We start from the raw sequence: 20,384 nt of genomic DNA, 5'->3' as shown, positions 1-20,384 counted from the left end.
ACAAGCAAGGAAGAGCTTTCTTAAGAGAAGAAATTTGCTCACTTCAAACATTGATATCGGAATTAGAAAGATGTTTTTGAAGACTTTCGTGTGGAGCGTGGCATTGTATGGAAGTGAAACATGGACGATAACTAGCTCAGAAAGAAAGAGAATAGAAGCTTTTGAAATGTGGTGTTACAGAAGAATGCTGAACGTGAGATGGATAGATCGAATCACGAATGAAGAGATACTGAATCGAATTGGTGAGAGGAGATCGATTTGGCTAAATTTGACGAGAAGAAGAGAGAGAATGATAGGACACATCTTAAGACACCCAGGACTTGTTCAGTTTGTTTTTGAAGGAAGTGTAGGTGGCAAGAACGGTAGGGGTAGACCAAGGTATGAATATGACAAGCAGATTAGAGCAGATGTAGGTTGCGGTAGTTACGTAGAAATGAAAAGGTTAGCACAGGATAGGGTGGCATGGAGAGTTGCATCAAACCAGTCTATGGACTGATGACTCAAACACAACACACACATTACCGTACCGGCTATGATCAGAGATATTCATGAATTTGGATTTTTGTTACTAAGTCCTTATCAGCGCCGAGTCGCGAGAAGATTGGTAAACAGGATTTAATGAAAATCGGTATGTAAAGTCTGAGAATAAAGAACAACAATCTACGCTATAAATAATTTTATAGAACGCCCTAATATCACAGAGTCGAAAGAAAACTAAATGTGAAGGCCTACAATATTGAAAACTCAAAATTGGTCAATAATAACATTACATTGACTATTGTTTGTTGTGATGTGCTTTGTCTTCTGTTGCCACTCACCTCCGATAGGATTATTGCTGCGTACCGAGGTTTTTTTTTAATAATTTGCCTTACGTCGCACCGACGCAGTTAGGTCTTATGGCGACGATGGGATAGGAAAGGAAGCGGCCTTGGCCTTAAGGTACAGCTCCAGCATTTGCTGGGTGTTAAAATTGGAATCCACGGAATAATATATTCCGGGCTGCCGATAGTGGGGTTCGAATCCACTATCTCGCGGATGCAAGCTCACAGCTGCGCGCCCCTAAACACACGGCCAACTCGCCCAGTCGTACGAGTTTAACAGTCTGCCTAAATATTGGCGGGAAGTAGCTGGGGAGTTTGGTAACTTTCTTCTTTAGCATGCCATTCCTCAGTTGTATACATTTCCCGATACTACTGGTACGTAACACACTGGTTCATCATAGCATTCGAGCTATTCAATCCCTACTCTGAGGCACTGATTTGATTGAGTAGTGTGCATATTTAACGGAATAATGGCAGAGAAGTGTTCACGGCTGTCTGCGGCCTGGTCATTCCAGCTCTGGAACTTGGAACTGTTGATTGGCACCGTAGTAGGTACTGTTCATTTGATCGAGTATTATATGTGATAACATTGCTTTTAATCGCTACATTCCTACCGACGTTTTTGTAATGAACTATGTTGACTCCAGTTAGGAAAACTGGAAAGTCAGTCTTTCTGACAATCCCGTAGCGAAACACGGGTACATCAGCTAGTGTGTTATAAAAGTAGGACAATTCGGCAATACCATATGGCTGATAAGAATAAAGAGAGATTTTTTAAAAAAAAGCTATTATGATCAATGAAATTGGTGTAGGACAACGTAAACTGCCTATGGGAGGGATTTGAACCAAATGTTCAGTGTGAAAGCATACGTAATTTTAAAACTGGTAAAGAATAGTAAGGGTCCATTATATTATAACAAGGAAATAAAGAGATTAAGAAGGAAGCGCAAATTAAAGAGTTAGGAATGGTTGCAGGATTGAGAGATTGAAGGAGCTCACTAGGAAATTGAATTTAAAAAACTGGTAAGTGTAACATGATTGCAAACAATTGGCAGTCATGAATTTTAGACACTAAGGCAGAAACAGGTTCCAGAAAGGACATTCCAGCAGTGGCGTATACTGAGGGCTACCAAGGCTATCAGTGAAGCCCAAGCCCCAAATGAGAACGATGGAAATCTAAATCTTATTATAATGTAAGCATCCGACGCATTCTTCCATTTACAAAACTTGAAAGCATTGAGAAAGAACGTCGCTCGTATTTCTGAGAGCAAGGCATCGGAGACTAACATCGCAGTCCAGTCCTTCGGCCCACTCCCCTCGATCCGCCTCGCGAGGCTTGCTGGCAAATGTCGGAATGGTGCGGGGAACGAGCTGTGCTAGGCTTCGGTCCGTCAAATGGCCGCCGCTAACGAGAGAGACAGCGGTGGAAAGAGAAGGGCCAAAAAGACCCGAAGTTCTCCGGAAGTGTCCGAACTCCGAATTGATGGGATTACCCCATGTGCTACAGTATCACGAGTTTGTTTTTGCATGTGCAGGGCATCTTATGGATTGCTTATAGTTGGAAATTATTGGTATATTTCAGTTGATCTCAGAACAATTTTAGTTTATCTCAAGTTGTAGTGTTTAACGTGACTGACCTTGTGATGTTACTTTTGTGAAATGGCTGAACCGTGTATAAGTTGTTGGATAAACCATTCTCGCAACTGAAATATGAAGATAAATTTCTGATAATTAAAAATGGTAAGCCTACCCCACCTCTTACTCAGTTACAGTGTGAACAGCAGAAAAACAAGAATCCATACAAAGGGTATTTAAATGTAAAAAGTATGAAAAGTGTGGTTATGTGGCTCATGCGAACTTCAAAAACTTTATTGTTGGCCATGCTTATTGTTTGCAACTAATAATAATAATAATAATAATAATAATAATAATAATAATAATAATAATAATAATAAATGTCCGCCTCTGTGGTGTAGTGGTTTGTGTGTTTACCTGCCACCCCCGGAGACCCGGGTTGGAATCCCGACTATCACGAAATTTGAAAAGTGGTACGAGGGCTGGAACGGGTCCACTCAGCCTCGGCAGGTCAACTAAGTAGAGAAGGGTACGGTTCCTACTTCAGCCATCCTCGGACTGGTTTACCGTGGTTTCCCACCTCTCCAGGCAAATGTCGGGTTGGTATCTAACTTAAGGCCACGGCCGATTCCTTCCCTCGTCCTTGTCTATCCCTTCCGATCTTCCCATCCCCCCCACAAGGTCCCTGTTCAGCATAGCAGGTAAGGCTGCCCGGGCGAGGTACTGGTCATCCTGCCCAGTTTCATCCCTCCGAACCAAAGTCTCGCGTTCCAGGACACTGGCCTTGAATGTAGAGGTGGGATCTCTCGCTGAGTCCGAGGGGGAAAAAACAACCCTGGAGGACAAACGGATTAAGAAATAATAATAATAATAATAATAATAATAATAATAATAATAATAATAATAATAATAATAATAATAATAATAATAATAATGCAGCCTCTGGAAAGGCTTGATTGTGACCTGATGAAATGAATGGTGAAGACGTCATAAGCACACAGTCCCCGAGCTAGGGTACTTAAGAGTACGAGGAGGCTGATTCTTTAACTACCATCTACATTGATCAGGCGTTGAGTAGTAGTAGTAGTAGTAGTAGTAGTAGTAGTAGTAGTTGAGGCTAGGGCTTGTGAACCATCCTTAACACAGCAGGCTACTCCGATGGCTATTAGCTGCAGCTCAAAACCCTTGAGGCTTGACGTTCACTAAACCAACTATCGGAAATGGGTAACCTAAGTCTAGTGATAGCCCATGTCTTTGTTACAGCATACGCCACTGCGATTCCAGGGATCATTAATGAACAACGTGAGTATATGTGAGTGTATATAGAGGAGGAAGTATTCAGTCAGCAGTGTGTAAAGGACAACTAAGACAACTAATACTAGCGAAATACCGTACTGAAAGTTACCTATGATAATAAAGATGGTTATAAAAGGATACAAAAGTTGAAAGTTAGAAAGCTGGGATTGGTAAGATTTCTGGAGTATATTAAAGCATATGGGTTGGGATATGCTACCATATCTGAAATACATACTTTATTACTATTTTTGCATGAAGGACGGATACCAAATGAATGGAGAGTTGCAATAGTAGCTCCATTGCAAGCCAGTCAGCTTGACAAGCGTTTGTTAGCTCCTGGGAAAATGTTCTTGCTGATTATATTTGACACGTTTGCGAAATTACTAACTGGTTTGATAGCAGGCAGTTCGGGTTTAGGAAAGTATTCCAGCGGAGATCAAACGTAGGATTCCAGTAAGATCTAGCAGATATTTTAGATTCAGGTCAAATTGACTGTGTCGCTATTGACCTATCCAAGGCTTTTGATAGGGTTGATCATGGGAGATTACTGGAGAACATGAGGGCTATTGGAGTAGACAAGAGTGGTCAAATGGATGGCTATATTTCTAGAAAAGATATTTAATAGTACAATCAATACAATACAATCAATACTGATCTGCATTTAGGGCAGTCGCCCAGGTGGCAGATTCCCTATCTGTTGCTTTCCTAGCCTTTTCCTAAATGATTGCAAAGAAATTGGAAATTCATTGAACATCTCCCTTGGTAAGTTATTCCAGTCCCTAACTCCCCTTCCTATAAATGAATTTTTGCCCCCGTTTGTCCTCTTGAATTCCAACTTTATCTTCATATTGTGATCTTTCCTACTTTTACAAAAGCCATTCAAAGTTATTCGTCTACTAATGTCATTCCATGCTTATAAAAGCCATTCAAATTTATTCGTCTACTAATGTCATTCCATGCCATCTCTCCGCTGACAGCTCGGAACATACCACTGAGTCGAGCAGCTCTTCTTTCTCTCAATTCTTCCCAACCCAAACATTGCAACATTTTTGTAACGCTACTCTTTTGTCGGAAAACACCCAGAACAAATCAAGCTGCTTTTCTTTGGATTTTTTCCAGTTCTTGAACCAGGTAATCCTGGAAGGGGCCCATACACTGGAACCATACTCTAGTTGGGGTTTTACCAGAGACTTATATGCCCTCTCCTTTACATCCTTACTACAACCCCTAAACACCCTCATAACCATGTGCAGAGATCTGTACCCTTTATTTACAATCCCATTTATGTGATTACCCCAATGAAGATCTTTCCTACCGGGCGAGTTGGCCGTGCGCGTAGAGGCGCGCGGCTGTGAGCTTGCATCCGGGAGATAGTAGGTTCGAATCCCACTATCGGCAGCTCTGAAAATGGTTTTCCGTGGTTTCCCATTTTCACACCAGGCAAATGCTGGGGCTGTACCTTAATTAAGGCCACGGCCGCTTCCTTCCAACTCCTTGTCCTTTCCTATCCCATCGTCGCCATAAGACCTATCTGTGTCGGTGCGACGTAAAGCCCCTAGCAAAAAAAAAAAAAGATCTTTCCTTATATTAACACCTAGATACTTACAATGATCCCCAAAAGGAACTTTCACCCCATCAACGCAGTAATTAAAACTGAGAGGACTTTTCCTATTTGTGAAACTCACAACCTGACTTTTAACCCCGTTTATCAACATACGTTATCTGATCCTGTAATGATCAAGAGAGCGGGGTCCCGAAGGGCAGTATTATTGGACCTTTATGTCTTCCTATATATGAATAAAGAACTGGAATCAAGATAAGGAGTAGCGTAGCCAGAATTTCAGTTGGGGGAGGGGGGCATTAAGGCATGTCTTCATCCAGAATTTTATTTTGATGTGTGTCCAAATTTCAAGAGAGTTTAGGTGGTGTAGAATACCTAATAAGGAAGTCAGTGCCCTTGGCTCCAAGTAAGAGGGTAAATAAAATGCTTAATGAAAGTACATTCGTTAAAAATCTCGGGATATCTAGACTCCTTGGACATCAACCCCCCCCCCCCCCTCCATGGGTTATTCCAAACTTAAGCCGTCATAGTGTAGAGCTGCTTTCGTCAATAGGAGTACGGTACTTATGTCTGAAAGAAACCAACGACAAAGCTGCTGCCATTACACCCTTTCAAGGGCCCACGACCCAAGCCGTGATTTGAACCTGCGAACTCTGACTCAAGACAGCGACTCAACCAACTGAGCCACATCAAAAGGAGGAGTTTGTACGTATTGTTATAAATAGATGTACTTTTACGAAGGTTTTATGAGAAGCATTTATTAAGACGTACATTTTGTAACTGTTCTAAATGCCCACACAGAACGGAAGAACTAGCTGGAAGCTACAGTGCCTTGCAGGGATGTCACTTCCTTCTGTTTACTTTTCCAAACCAGCAACAGTCCCGAAGGGCCATCGCCTACCAAGCGACCGCTACTCAGCCCAAAGGCCTGCAGATTACGAGGTATCTTATGGTCAGTACGACGAATCATCTCGGCCGTTATTCCTGGCTTTCTAGACCGGGGCCACCATCTCACCGTTAGATAGCTCCTCAATTATCACGTAGACTGAGTGTACCTCGAACCAACCCTCAGACCCAGGTAAAAATCCCCCGACCTGGCCGGGAATCAAACCCGGGGCCTCCGGTAAGAGTCAGGCACGCTACACCTACACCGCGGGGTTGGCTGTTAACTTTTAGGTCTCCTTATTTTAGAATTTGACTTGAGGCATCCTGCATGCGATTCCAGGCTCTGGCAAGAGTTAAGAAAGGCATGGGATCAGAAGATTCAGCCTTAAGGCCCGCTCACACCTAGCGGAAGGGAGACGCGGAGAGAAGTTCCGAGAAGAATTTCTCTCGTATGCACTCATACCTGCCGGAAGCGCGCCTCGCCATTTAGATAGTTGTTATTCTGTCACAGCAGGGTGTATGAAGCGTGACTCGGGGCCGGTTCTACCACCTACTGGTAAAGTAGCGCGTAATTTGCACTCCGCGTAAAAGGATGTTTCCGTCCGACCACTCCCAGGTAGCGCTATCGGCAGCATAAATCGTCGTTACCCGGCGCGTAATTTATCGGCCACTTCGAGGGCCCGATAAGACTTTACCTGCCGGGCAAGTTCTGAGAGCTGAACATTATTAGCTGTATTTCTGGTGATATGCAACTCAAATTAGCTTAGTATACTGAAAAAAGCAGTATACTGTAACAGTGATCGATATTTTATTGCAGGATTTTTAACATTAATGCTTCCCTTTAGTTGCAACGGTCACACCAGCCTCTCGCATCGGTAGCGCAGGGAACACATTTTATACGTCAAGCTTTCGTAAAGAAACTCTAAAAGGATATAAAATCAAAATCTATTTGGAAATCATTTCAAATGGGCTTTAATTTTCTACTTTTTCAGTTTTCGGACACGAGATATATATTACTCCATGTATCCCACCTAACTCAAGCGTTTTCCAAGCGTAATGGTTAACACGCTCGCTTCGTAATAAGAAGTGTGCAGATTCGAGTCTTTATTATGACGAATCTTTTTTATTTCCATTATTAGCGTTGTGTTAATCTGTATGCCTCTTTTCGTACGTTCTGATCACAATATTATGTCTATTAGGAAAATTGCTTTATATGTATGCTACTTATAGCAAGTGATGTTATGATTAATAGCACATAGGACTGTCGCCCTATTAGCTGTTTACATAGTCTTGTAAATTATTTCGAAGAAATTTGAAACTATTCCATTCCCGAATTCCTCTTCCTATGAATGGATATTTATCCCGATTAGTTCTTTACATTTACAGTACCTTCCTACTTTATCTTCATAAAGTTAAAAATTAAAATGAAATGCTTTATCAATAAATGGAAGCATCTGGAAATAAACGAGGTCAAGAACTAGTTGCAAACAGAGCATCGCGGAGATACTTAATTGACAGAAGCCTGCAGATAGAATGCTCAAAGGCAATAAGTCCGTAAAGAAGATGTGTGTGTATATACGTATATGGAAGCGTGTAAAAGAGTTGAGCACAACGGCAGGGAACGAAAATGCATTTTAAAATGTAAATTAGAAATACGATGAAAACCTGCGTACCTTCTGTTACGGAGCGAGCGACTTGACCAATCTACTACGAGAATACTTTTCTAAAACGCTGCCTTACATGACAGGTTATAACTGGCGTAAGAAAATGTAATCTCGAGATTTTAATCCCAATTAGGTATTGATATTGAAGATCATAATTAAAATCACGAAAGCTTGACATGTATCGTTGTCCATAACTCTTAAGACTCCCTTTATTAGGCTTTTTGGTGATAATCAGCAGACGCAAGCACAGGGAAATAAGACAATCGAAATGAGTTTCATGCATCTGACGATAGATAGCACCACACTCGAAAGCGAGAAATCGCTGAAAATCAGTCTAGCCAACTTCGTATATCGGTGTCTAGCTCCGGGTAGCTACCTCGCGCTTGCGCGGAGGTGGTTGGACGCAAACCAAAGTACCAGCCGATTTACACCTTCAGGTAGTTTACCTCCCGGGCAGCTGCCAGCCACTTTACTAGCAGATGGTAGAACCGGCCCTCAGTCGATCGCAACAAATGGATCGGTTGTTGGCTGTTGCTCTGTTGGCTGAAGATGCTGAGAGGGAAGAACAAAGGCAAAATCGAAGACTTTGGGTTCGCGACAAATTTATCCAGGAATTTAAATGGTGAATTTTGTACAGTGTTTCAATCGCTGTTGCGCGATGAAGAGAAATTCAAAGTGTGTTTTCGAATGAGCATTGAGAAATTTCAATAGCTATCTCAGCTTGTGAACCTATATCAGCGACCCTACGACAGGTTGTATGTTTAAGGTGAGTTAATTATGCTGCATATTTTAAGTTCTTAATGTTCCATTTATTGCATAACTCTAGTGGCATACATATAATAAACACAACTAGAACTACATGATCATATATATTATATATTAAAATCAGCGATGTACTAGTACTCAAGGGGTTCTGTTAATACATACAATTTTAAATAATTACGAATAACAATGTAATTTATTATTAAAAGTAGCAACTTAACAGTTTAAGCGTCTCTCGGGAATGTGAATATCCGTACAGAAAGCACTGTGCTGTGTACCGCCAGTGTACCGCATGGACTCGACGAAAACATCCGACTACTTTACGAATGTTACCGAAGTTATATTCCGGCGGGAGGAGCGGAAGAAATATTCTCGCCAAGCAACTTCCTCGTCTTCGGCGCGACGCGTTTCCCCTCCAGTCTGTGCAAGTGTGAGCCACTGCATCTAATACGCAGTGAAATAATATTTTCCGCCTTCGCGCCGCGTCTCGCTTCCGCTAGGTGTGAGCGGACCTTTATTCGTTGGTGCAATAACAATTCGCCTTGAGACTCCCGTAATCGAAATATCTACGACCTGGAAGTAGTTCCAAAGTAGTTCCAATGAATATTCTACTTCCTCACAAATGAAGAACGATATTCGTAATTTTACGAACAGTTTCAATATTGCAACCGGTTTATGTTAAGAATACAGGAGGTGTGATTTCGATTGTTGGATATAATTAGTACTTACATGGCAACAGTCAAAACCATCAACATCTGCTGAAGATCCGTCACTGCACTCGAAGGACCGGCTTTCTTTTTATACCCCCTCCCGAGGAGAAGTCGTATCCACGCTACTGGCCTGGACTTATACCCCACTCACTGGTACAAGATAAGCTCGAAGAATTGTTGGATTCTCAAAATACACCACCGTAAATGATGTAGTTAGGGCTCAAAGGTACTAAAGAAAGGTAAGCGAAGGGATCTACAGTTTTAAGTAGAATCCGAATCAACAGAACGTGACTTCCCATTTAAATTTTTTTGCATGCATCGACTGCATTTCAAGTCTCGGCTGTCTTGATAAGATAGAATGATCGGAACTGAGCCGTATCACGCCCGCCAATTACAAAATAGTTACCCGTACTTGTGATTGTGCTCGGTGGTCACGTTCCGTCCCCCTTAGAGTAATCCCTTGCCTTTTTCCTCATTTCGAGACAGTCAACATATATTCCCAATACTGAGACCTCTACAGGGAAATATCCCCGCGCATCACAATCCTAAGTACTTTCATTTCATTCAAGCTCCTGTCCGGTTCCATGGCTAAATGGTTGCGAGCTGGCCTTTTGGTCACAGGCGTCCCGGGTTCGATTCCCGACAGGGTCGGGATTTCAACCATCTTTGGTTAATTTCGCTGGCAAGAGGGCTGGGTGTATGTTTCTTCATAATTTCATCCACACTACGACGCGCAGGTCGCCTACAGATGTCAAAAAGACCTGCACCTGGCGAGCCGAAGTCCTGACACATTCCGGCGGTAAAAGCCATACGCCATTTCCATTCCATTCAAGCTCCTTCCAGCTCCCCCCCCCCCCCGGCCGACGCCAGTGCAGATAAGGCTAGGCCTATTTGAGGATGATATACTGTACAGAGTAGTGAATGACTTGCAGGATGTGAGCTACTGCAGGGGGACTTTAACAATGTTGAGAGATGGACAGGAGACAATGGTATTAATGTAAATGGGATGAAAAACCAAGGTTTAAGCTTCTTCAAAAGGAAAAGTCCTCTCATTGTGTTTGAGTAATAGTGCCTCGTGGGGAACACTAAGTACCTAGGTGTTAACATAAGGAATGAGCTTCATTGGGGTAATCATTGACAAGGTTAAGAATTACAGTTCTCTTCACGTGGTTATGAGAATATTTAGGGGCTGTACGAAGGATGTAAAGGAAGGGGCGTTTAAGTTTCTGGTAAGACCGCAATTAGAATATGGTTCCAGTGTATGGGACCCTCACCAGGACTACTTGATACGAAAACTGGAAGAAATTCGAAGGAAAGAATCACGATTTGTTCTGGATAATTTACGACAAAGGAGTAGTGTTCCGAAAATATTGCAAACTTTGGACTGGGTAGACTTGGGAGTAAGGAGGCGAGATGCTCGACTAGGCTTCACGGTATATTTCGAGCTGTCAGTGGAGAGTGTGTGGAATGACGTAAGTAGAAGAATAAGCTTGAGTGGAGTTTTTAAGAAGTAGGAAAGATCACAGTATGAAGATAAAGTTCGAATTCAAGAGGATAAATTGGGGCAAATATTCATTTATAGGACGAGGAGTAAGGGATCGGAATAAATCATCAAGGGAGATGTTCAATAATTTTGGAACTTCTTTGAAAATGTTTAAGAAAAAGCTAGGTTAAACAACTGACAGAATCTGCCACCTAGATGACAGCCCTAAATGCAGATTAATGACCGACACTGGATTGTATATTGAGACAGGCAACGAATAGAAAACTGGGCATTCAGTGGGGATTTAATAACCGATTGCATGAAATTTATTATGCGGATGATCCGTCATCATGCAGAACGATTTTGGAACACAGAAATCAAAATGACTTAAAAACAGAAGCTAAAGAAGTAGGCTTAAAAATGAGCAAAAAGACTAAAGGAAATGCGCAAAAAAACCATCGTAACAATTCCAGCTTGACTGCAGATTGAATGGATATAGAAAGGGTAGAAGAATTTTGCTACTCAGGAAGCATGGTCAGCTAGGATGAAGGTGCTTTTAGAGATGTGGTGAGTCGTATAAATAAAACCAAAAGGGCGTTTGCACAGTTACGACCAATATGGAGATCCCCTCACAATCTCATACAAACGAAGCTAAGAATATTCAACTCAAATGTAAAAATTTTGTTTACTGTATGGAAGAGAGACCTGGAAAATGACCAAAGACATTACCACAAGGTTACGGACTTATATAAACCGTTGCTTGAGGTACATTATGAGAATATGATAGGCAAAGACCACCTCAAAGAGTTTTTGGGAGGCCACAAGTCCCGAACACAACAGATGAGAAGGAAATTGAGGTGGATCGACAGCTCAGACCACTAGAAAGTATAACAAGGCAGGCATTGAGCTGTAATCCGCAAGGTAGTCGAAGGCAAGGCAGACCGAGGAATACCTGGAAGAGAACCATAGACAGGGAGATAACTGGACTCAACAAGACGTGGGAAGTGAAAGCATTCGCGGTAGAACAAGCTAGCAAAATTCGTTGAGGCCCTATGTTCCACCTAGGAACAGTAACGAATTCAAACAATCAATTAACTTTTTAAACAATAATGCAGTTCTTAGTACCGGTACCAATTTTTTCAGCGCCCTACTAAACTCTCCCCGAATAGTTGTCGCGCTCATGTTTAGACTAAATAATGAAAACTATTTTTAAATAGTTCACGGTGACCATTAAAAAAAAAAACTGCTCCATCTTTAAGTTTTCTTTGAGTAATTTACTTTGTAAAATCCTCGACTGAGTCAGGCGGATTAACGAGCACGAAAATACAGCTCGCGAACAGAACATCTAGCGTGAAGAAAACGCTACATATATAGCACGCATTCAGAGGCACAGACATTTTGAAGAAGAGTCCAAATATGGGGCATCTTTTTCCTGTCATACTCGTTTTAGTTCTATTTGTTTTCCTCGCCTAAAGAGTCCTTTTTGCAGCAAATAATGAAGCGCATTTAGTCTAAAATCATCCCGTCATACAAGTATCACCATCGCGTTGTTTCGATCACCAGTTAACAGATTAATTATTTAATGGCTATAGTTTGACCGTGATGTCGCGATTTATTTATTCTTAGTTTTATGAAAAATAACAATGCATGTCTGTACGTCTACCCCTTCGTTCAGTTTCTTGATGGGCTGTGGGGTCGGGAATGATGCAAGATGAATTCATATGACGTTTTTATGGCCGCATTCCATTCCCGACACCGAACTCAGCTAAGGAGCTAACGAAAATGAAATGAATGACAATGAAATTTGGGAGGGAGGTGGAAGAAATAGACTGTGGCCTATTAATAGGAACTGTCCGGGCATTTGCCTGGAAGTGAAACTGGGAAACTACAGAAAACCATTCTCAGGACAGCCGACTGCGGGTCTCGAACCCACGCGTCTCCCGAATTCAGAGCTTAGCTCCACACACGTAGCGCATAAACACGCGCGGCCACTGCTTGGCAGTGTGGAGATGAATAGATTTTGAACAGATTTTCCGCAGTAATATACTTATGTAAGTAGACGTAATATGGTTGCATTTACTGAATTTGTGTACACATTATATCCCTTTTTTTCCGGTTGGGGCAAAAGTGTAAGTCTTTCCCATTGAAATAGGCACGCATTAGTGAATTATTTTTTAAAAAAGGTATGAACAAATTGACCCATACAAAATTATGTCAAATAGCAACATTAGGCAAGAAAAAAACCTTCATATACACGTAATTTGTGACAAACCGCTTAACGAATGAAGTGCTGCTGATTATAAGTATGACGGTATTTCTTACAATCTGCTTTACGTCACACCGACACAGTTCTTATGGTGACTATGGGATACGAAAGGGCTAAAAGTGGGAAAGAAGCGACCGTGGCCTTAAGGTACAGCCTTCAAGACTGAAAATGGGAAATGGGCTGCCGACAGTTGAGGTCGAACCTACTATCTCCCGAATGCAAGACGATAACTACGTGACCCAAACCGCACAGCCACTTGCTCGGTGAATGAGTAAAAATAGTAAGCCCCCTATTTCACTAATATGACCTAAATGCATATACACATTTTAATTGAGTTCAACGAAAGATATTTTGGCAAAGTTCAGAATATTTTACGATAAATGTATTTTTTTATATAGCATTTAAAAATTATCTTTATAAAGGTAAGTTGTAAATTAATGAAATGTACATATAATCCTAATACAAGAACAGGGATGAATTATACCTAATATGACATAGCCTTTTTCTGAAGTAATCCATTTTTAGTGAAATATATAGAAATATTTTCATGTTATAGAGCCGTTAGTAGATTTTTTCAAAATTGTATCAATCCTGTACACATAATTCAGTAGCGTAACCAGGATCGAGCGATAGTGAGGGTTATAGTTACAAAATGATAGAACATTAATGAAGTGTGTGTGGTGCGCGCATGATTGTAGTCATTTTCTTTGTCTTATTCTGCCACTCAACTCCGATAGATGCGATTACTGTTGTGCCGAGTATAATAATAATAATAATAATAATAATAATAATAATAATAATAATAATAATAATAATAATAATACTTGCTTTACGTCCCACTAACTACTTCTACGGTTTTCAGAGACGCCGAGGTGCCGGAATTTAGTCCCGCAGGAGTTCTTTTACGTGCCAGTAAATCTGACACGAGGCCGACGTATTTGAACACCTTCAAATACCACCGGACTGAGCCAGAATCGAAGCTGCCAAGTTGGAGTCAGATGGCCAGCGCCTCAACCGTCTGGGCCACTCAGCCCGGCGTACCGAGTATAACAACCTAACTGAATACTGGCGGAAAATAGCTGGGGATTTAGAAAACTTTCTTCTTTAGCATGCGACTGCTCTGGTTCATATATTTTAGGATACTGCTGGTATGTAACACACTGGTTCATCACAGTATTCCAGCTATAAACGAAGCTTTTAGAGTAAGAGGAGCTCTTAAAATATATGTACTAGAAAACAGACTATGATTTCATATTATGAACTGCAACAATAAGTAATATCAAGTGCATATTATGAATATTGTATCACAAGAATCTTATTCTTCACACTTAGTTCTCTGCTTATTTCGAATTTTATGAATATTATTTCCAATGAATCTGAATACTGTTATGATCCATTATAAACACCAGTCTAAAAAATTAATTCTTTACAGTTCTTTTAGTTTTCCCTTTCATATCCTTGACCTATCTTTAAATGAACCAGTGAAATACAGGATTCGGCATAAGTGAGTTACTGTAACTTTTTATTCTGTGTAGCCTGCCATGAAATAACAATGAAGCTCAAGATTAGCTAGCATCTTTTCCCATTATTACTTAAACCAAATTTCTTTCTCTCTCTTCACAAAACATCACATTCTGCAACAATTCACAAATTATTTTGTACACCCATATAGCCTATGTAAAAAGAACATTCAGAGCATGAAAATCATTACCTATAACACTGCATATTACCAAAAAGGACAAACTGCATACAGTGAACGGCGATAGCGAGAACGGAATACGGAGGGAGCGCCAGGGTCGCTGGTATCTTTAAAGACCCCACAGTGCCAGTCGAGGGTTAAAGAAATAATGACAGGAGTGTTCACGGCTGTCTGCGGCCTGGTCATTCTAGGTCAGGAACTTTGGACTGTGACTACAGAAGTTGTGACCAAGTACTACTTAAATGTTTGGTTGTGACCGTTCCTCATTAAACTGGGAAAGTTAAACTTCAATGTACAATAACAGTAGTGTAGCCAGGATCGGGATCTTCACTGCGGTAATCACAAACAGGATTGTAAATAAAGGGTCCAGATCTCTGCACATGGTTATGAGGGTATTTGGGGGTTGTAGTAGGGATGTAGGCCTAAAGGAGATGGCACATTTAAGTCTCTGTTAAGACGCTAACTGGAGTATGGTTCCAGTGTATGGGATCCTCACCATGATTACTTGATTCGAGAACTGGAAAAATCCAAAGAAACAATGCTCGATTTGTTCTGGGTGATTTCCAACAAAAGGATAGCGTTACAAAAATTTTGCAAAGTTTGGGCTGGGAAGACTTGGGAGAAAGGAGACAAGTTGCTGGACTAAGCGGTACGTTCCGAGGTGTCATTGGAGAGATGGCGTGGAACGACATTAGTAGACGGATACGTTTGAGTGGTGTCTTTAAAAGTAGGAAAGAGCACAATCTAATTTATAAGAGTTTTGTATGTGAATCGCTCAGAATTTACAAAGGATGGCAATTCCTGTGTCAGACGTGTCCACAGTAACAAGGAAATTGACTTTTTAATTTAAATGTAACAAAAACACAGCAATTACAATACAAATTATAACGCTATGAACACACCTGTAACTAAGCCGACACTGGAAAAAATGGCTTCATTCTTAACGAACTTTTTAATTTTCCGTAACTTCTGTCTACGTATGTGTACACGCTTCACGAGAAAACGACGGAAGAGGATTTAATGAAAATCGGTATACAAAGTCGGGGAATAAGTCGCTACAATCTAGACCATAAATAATTTCATTCACGCTGAGTGAAATTGTAGTTTAGGGGAAGGCCTACAATGTAATTCTCAAATATTTATGTTATTAGTGGTCGTATCAATAAATAGGTCTACTACGCAACTAAAAATTATATAGTATTAAATTTTTGACCATTTATGTCTTATGCATTGTTACCATACCGGCTATGATCACAGAGATAATCAATTTTGATTTTTGTTACGAAATCCATGGCTCAAATCCCAGTCACTCCATGTGAGATTTGTGCTGGACAAAGGGGAGGTGGGGAAGGTTTTTCTCCGGGTACTCTAGTTTTCCCCTGTCATTTAATTCCAGCAATACTCTCCACTATCATTTCATTTCATCTGTCATTAATCACTGCCCCAGAGGAGTGCGACAGGCTTCGGCAGCCGGCACAATTCCTATCCTCGCCGCTAGATGGAGGGCTTTATTCATTCCATTCCTGACCCGATCGAATGACTGGAAACAGGCTATGGATTTTCATTACTAAGTCTATATCAGCGCCGAGTCAACGAGAAAATTGGTAAACAGAATTTAATGAAAATCGGTATGTAAAGTCTGAGAATAAGGAGGATGGTTGCCTAATTGTACTTCCTCTTAAAACAATCACCACCACCATCTCTGAGAATAAGGAACTGCAATTACGCTATGAATAATTTTATAAGACGCCCTAATACGACAGAGTCGAAAGAAAACTAAATGTGAAGGCTTACAATATAGAAAGCTCAAAATTGTCCAATAACTTTACGCTGATCACTTTTTGTTGTGATGTGCTTTGCGTCTCCTGTTGCCACTCATCTCCGACAGATATGATTACTGCTGTGTACCGAGTATTTTTTAAAATTTGCTTTATGACGCAATGACACAGATAGGTCTTATGGCTACGATGGGATAGGAAAGTGCTAGGAGTGTGAAGGAAGCGGCCTTGGCCTTAATTATGGTACAGCCCCAGCATTTGCCTGGTGAGAAAATGGGAAACCACGGAATTCCATCTTCAGGGCTGCCGACAGAGGGGTTCGAATCTACTCCCGGATGCAAGCTCACAGCTGCGCACCCCTAACCACACGGCCAACTCACCCGGTCGTACCGAGTGTAACAGCCTGCCTGAATACTGGCGGGAAGTAACTGGGGAGTTAGATAACTTTCGTCTTTAGTATGCCATTCTTCTGGTTCATACATATGCTGATACTACTGGTACGTAACACACTGGTTCATCACAGCATTAAAGCTATTCAATCCCTACTCCGAGGCACTAATTGGAATGAGCAGTATGCATATTTAACGGAATAATGGCAGAGGAGTGTTCACGGCTGTCTGCGGCCTGGTTATTCCAGCTCTGGAATTTTGGTCTGTTAGATCGGCACCGTAGTACTGTTCGTTAAAAATGAGGAAATGTGCGGTTTTTCAATTGATCGAATATTTTATATGATAACACTGCTTATTATCTCTATAGGCGTTTTTGTGATGACTTATGTCGACTTCAGTTGGGAAAACCCACAAAGTCAGTCTTTCGGAGAACCCCGCAGCGAAGCACGGGAACATCAACTAGTAGAAGCTACGAAGATAAAGTTGGAATTCAAGAGGACAAATTGGGGCAAATATTTGTTTAAAGTTAGGGGAGTTAGGGATTGGAATAAACCTAAGGAGATGTTCAATAAATGTCCAATTTCTTTGAAATCATTTAAGAAAAGGCTGGGCAGTGCAGTCTTTCCTCAAAGTCTTCAAATTGGGCGAACTACAGCCATCTAGTACTTGTCTAGTACTACCGATCAAGTTGGCCATGGGCAAACGAACACCACACAAGTATCGCCAGAGGCCGAGCTTCCACTTTACACTAGTTTTCGTCGTTTCGATTAGTTTCTCGTTGCCATCCCATGAATATAGTAAGAAATACCCGAGATATAACAAGTCCCTCTCAGGTTTCTTGCTTTATTTATGGTGTAAGTTACTCTCCTGGAAGTCCTGTATTCAGACCTGAACTAGTTAAATGTTCCTTGCACCAAAACACCATAAGTCCAGTCTGAATGCAAACCCTCGCTATAAGCGAGGATGAGAGTTTTTAAAAGAAAAATAGTAGAAGATTATGTTGGAATTCAAGAATGCAAGCCGATTTAAACGAGTATTCCTAAAGCAATTAAATTATCTTGGTCCGCAGTTTTCGTTAGAAACAAGGTAGATTATGTAAAATTCAATCCTACCTCTCTCCAAGACTTATCAAGGGAAATGTTCAATGTTCTTTGAAAACGTTTAAGAAAAAACTTAGGTAAACAACTGATATGGAATCTGCCACCTGGGCGACAGCTCTAAATGAAGATCATTGATTGAATAGCCTGCTTTATGTGACCATTTGATGGAATCTCAATCAAAAGGATGTAAAGCAAATATTCAACTTTACAGTAGAAAAATAATCTGAAGCAAATATTCAACTTTAGAAACAATTTTTGTTAGCCCACGTACCCCATTTAGATACACTTGTTCAGAATTAGGGCCTCATCGAAACAAACTATGCCCGTCGATATTGCGTCTTATTTTATTTTCAGAGTTGTCCTACATCCGACATATTTCGTCATTTATTCCCGAGTTGTCTTTCACAACTCCACCCCAGATAAATATCCATATCTGAGCAGGAAACATTTTTAATGAACAGAGTGGATCCTAGAAAGTAAATGGATTCTAGTTTGTAGAATCACATCGACAAAATAGGTACGGTATTAAAACACCTCATATGTCATGTTTACTTAAGCATCATCGCCTGCAGTACTTCTTGGAGTCAAACTACTCCAATTTAAGTGGTTCAAACTACCTCTAGTATAGGAAACGGTACAATAATTTTTCCCGAAAAACGCGACTCCGGATATTAAAATAATATCTCTTAGAAAAGAGATATAGGCTATTTGATTGTTTATCTTTCGAAACAAAGGGGTTTCACATAACTCCAATTATATAGATTTGCTATACCTACATAATTAAACTGAACTACTGGGCAATACGTGGGGAGTCTTATGCTTTGAGGTTCACTGGTAGCAGTAGCAGTCTCCGTTTCTATAGGGTAATATTGAACAGTAAGAAACAAATGCATAAGCTTGAAATTTGCCTTCCCAGATAGTATGTTCAATCCTTCAGCTACCCTGTGGAGTCTTACAATACAGTTAAGTGAACTCTGTATATAATGCACATTTATAGAAATTTCTTTTCATAGTATGGTAACTTTTCATTGCTATCATAAGTCTCCGTGTAATTAATGTGCCACAGTTCACATTCTAAACACACAAGAATTACGAAGAAAAATGCTCTGGCTGTAGAAAGGGCTAAATCACGGGGGTTAGTTAATTTATCTAAGCTTCCACACACAAAGAAAGCAGACTTTCTTCAGGCTACGCATTTTTTAGTTTTCAGGCGAATGGTAACTACATTGTAGTGACGCAACAGGTTAGCCAGACAGCCGACAATCAGGATCGATCGGTAGAGAAGACTAGGACAGGCTTATTGCGGCCACTGTGTCTGTCCGCAGTCGTGGGTGCCCGGGTGGGAGACACGTGCACACGTGTTGTAATACCTCGCACTGTCACACCCTGGGGAAAACCTAAATATGACGAATCAAATAGGCCTACCATCATTTATGAACAATTAATAAAATATACGCAAATTCCTTATGTCCACGAACTACTACGAAGAAAAATACATCAAAATGTGACAACAATATGCAACACTGCTATAAACAACAATATTAAAAACGCAATCCTACCACAAACGCTAACACATCAGTAGCATCTAAAGTACAAACAAAAATCATCACCGGTAACCGTAAGTGCAAAATATTTCCAGTGCTGGTAAGTGGTATTCACTAACGAGAAACTGCCATTAATACGTATTAAAAGTGTCATACCAAAATTACTGTCCTAGCCTGAGCTAGAATAATTTTACTCACATTACGCGTTTATATATGAATATAATCCAGGAAGAGATTTACTAATCTTTACCCAAATGAATTACACAACATGGGGTTTCATTCTACATTACATGAGCCGCAGATCTAACACCAAAATTGAGACTTCTGTGCTAACAACCTACAAACCAAATGTCACATCTGCGAAACACAGTCATTCGGCTTACCTGTTGCAATGACAGCATTGTACGAGGTTTTCGTATCCACGTGGGCCCCTGTCCCACTAATCGATTTTAAAATACGAATGACTTACACGCTAGAACAATTAGCCATAAAGTGGGAAGTCCAATTGGGTTAGTATTAAGCGATTCATAAGTAGTAGACACTTTCCGTATCGGTCACACGAAGACAGTATAAGGCCTTCTCACGATCTTCACCTGTCGTGAATCCATTCCACACTGCCTTCGAGGTTCTTCCCGTTCTTAGCACAAACTCCTCTCTCAGCTGAGAGTAGTGTGACGTCATGGCGCAATACGATTGGCCGACGTCATCGGTCATAGCTGCTTGTGCATGACTCTATTCTTCCAAATGTAATGCTTTTTTATATACAGGATGGCCCAGATAAAGTGTTACTAGCGAATATCTCTTATGTATGGATAAAACCAAATGCTATTGGTGGAAGGGGCTTTCCAAAC

At 40.9% G+C, this 20,384-nt stretch overlaps 1 protein-coding gene across 1 annotated transcript in view; it reads right to left on the bottom strand.

Moving 5' to 3' along the window:
- Positions 1-20,152, bottom strand: part of orb (polyadenylation element binding protein orb) — a 390,632-nt gene extending 370,480 nt beyond the window's left edge. The window contains exon 1 of the mRNA XM_067153059.2: positions 19,917-20,152. Coding sequence (XP_067009160.1) covers positions 19,917-19,934 — 18 coding nt within the window. The 5' untranslated portion in view covers positions 19,935-20,152. The remainder of the gene's footprint in view (positions 1-19,916) is intronic.
- Between the last annotated feature and the right edge of the window lie 232 nt (positions 20,153-20,384).

The sequence above is a fragment of the Anabrus simplex genome, chromosome 1, assembly GCF_040414725.1.
Source record: "Anabrus simplex isolate iqAnaSimp1 chromosome 1, ASM4041472v1, whole genome shotgun sequence".
NCBI classification, from domain to species: Eukaryota; Metazoa; Arthropoda; class Insecta; order Orthoptera; family Tettigoniidae; genus Anabrus; species Anabrus simplex.
Note: the sequence above shows the minus strand (reverse complement) of the source record. Positions and strands in the feature narration are given on the sequence as shown.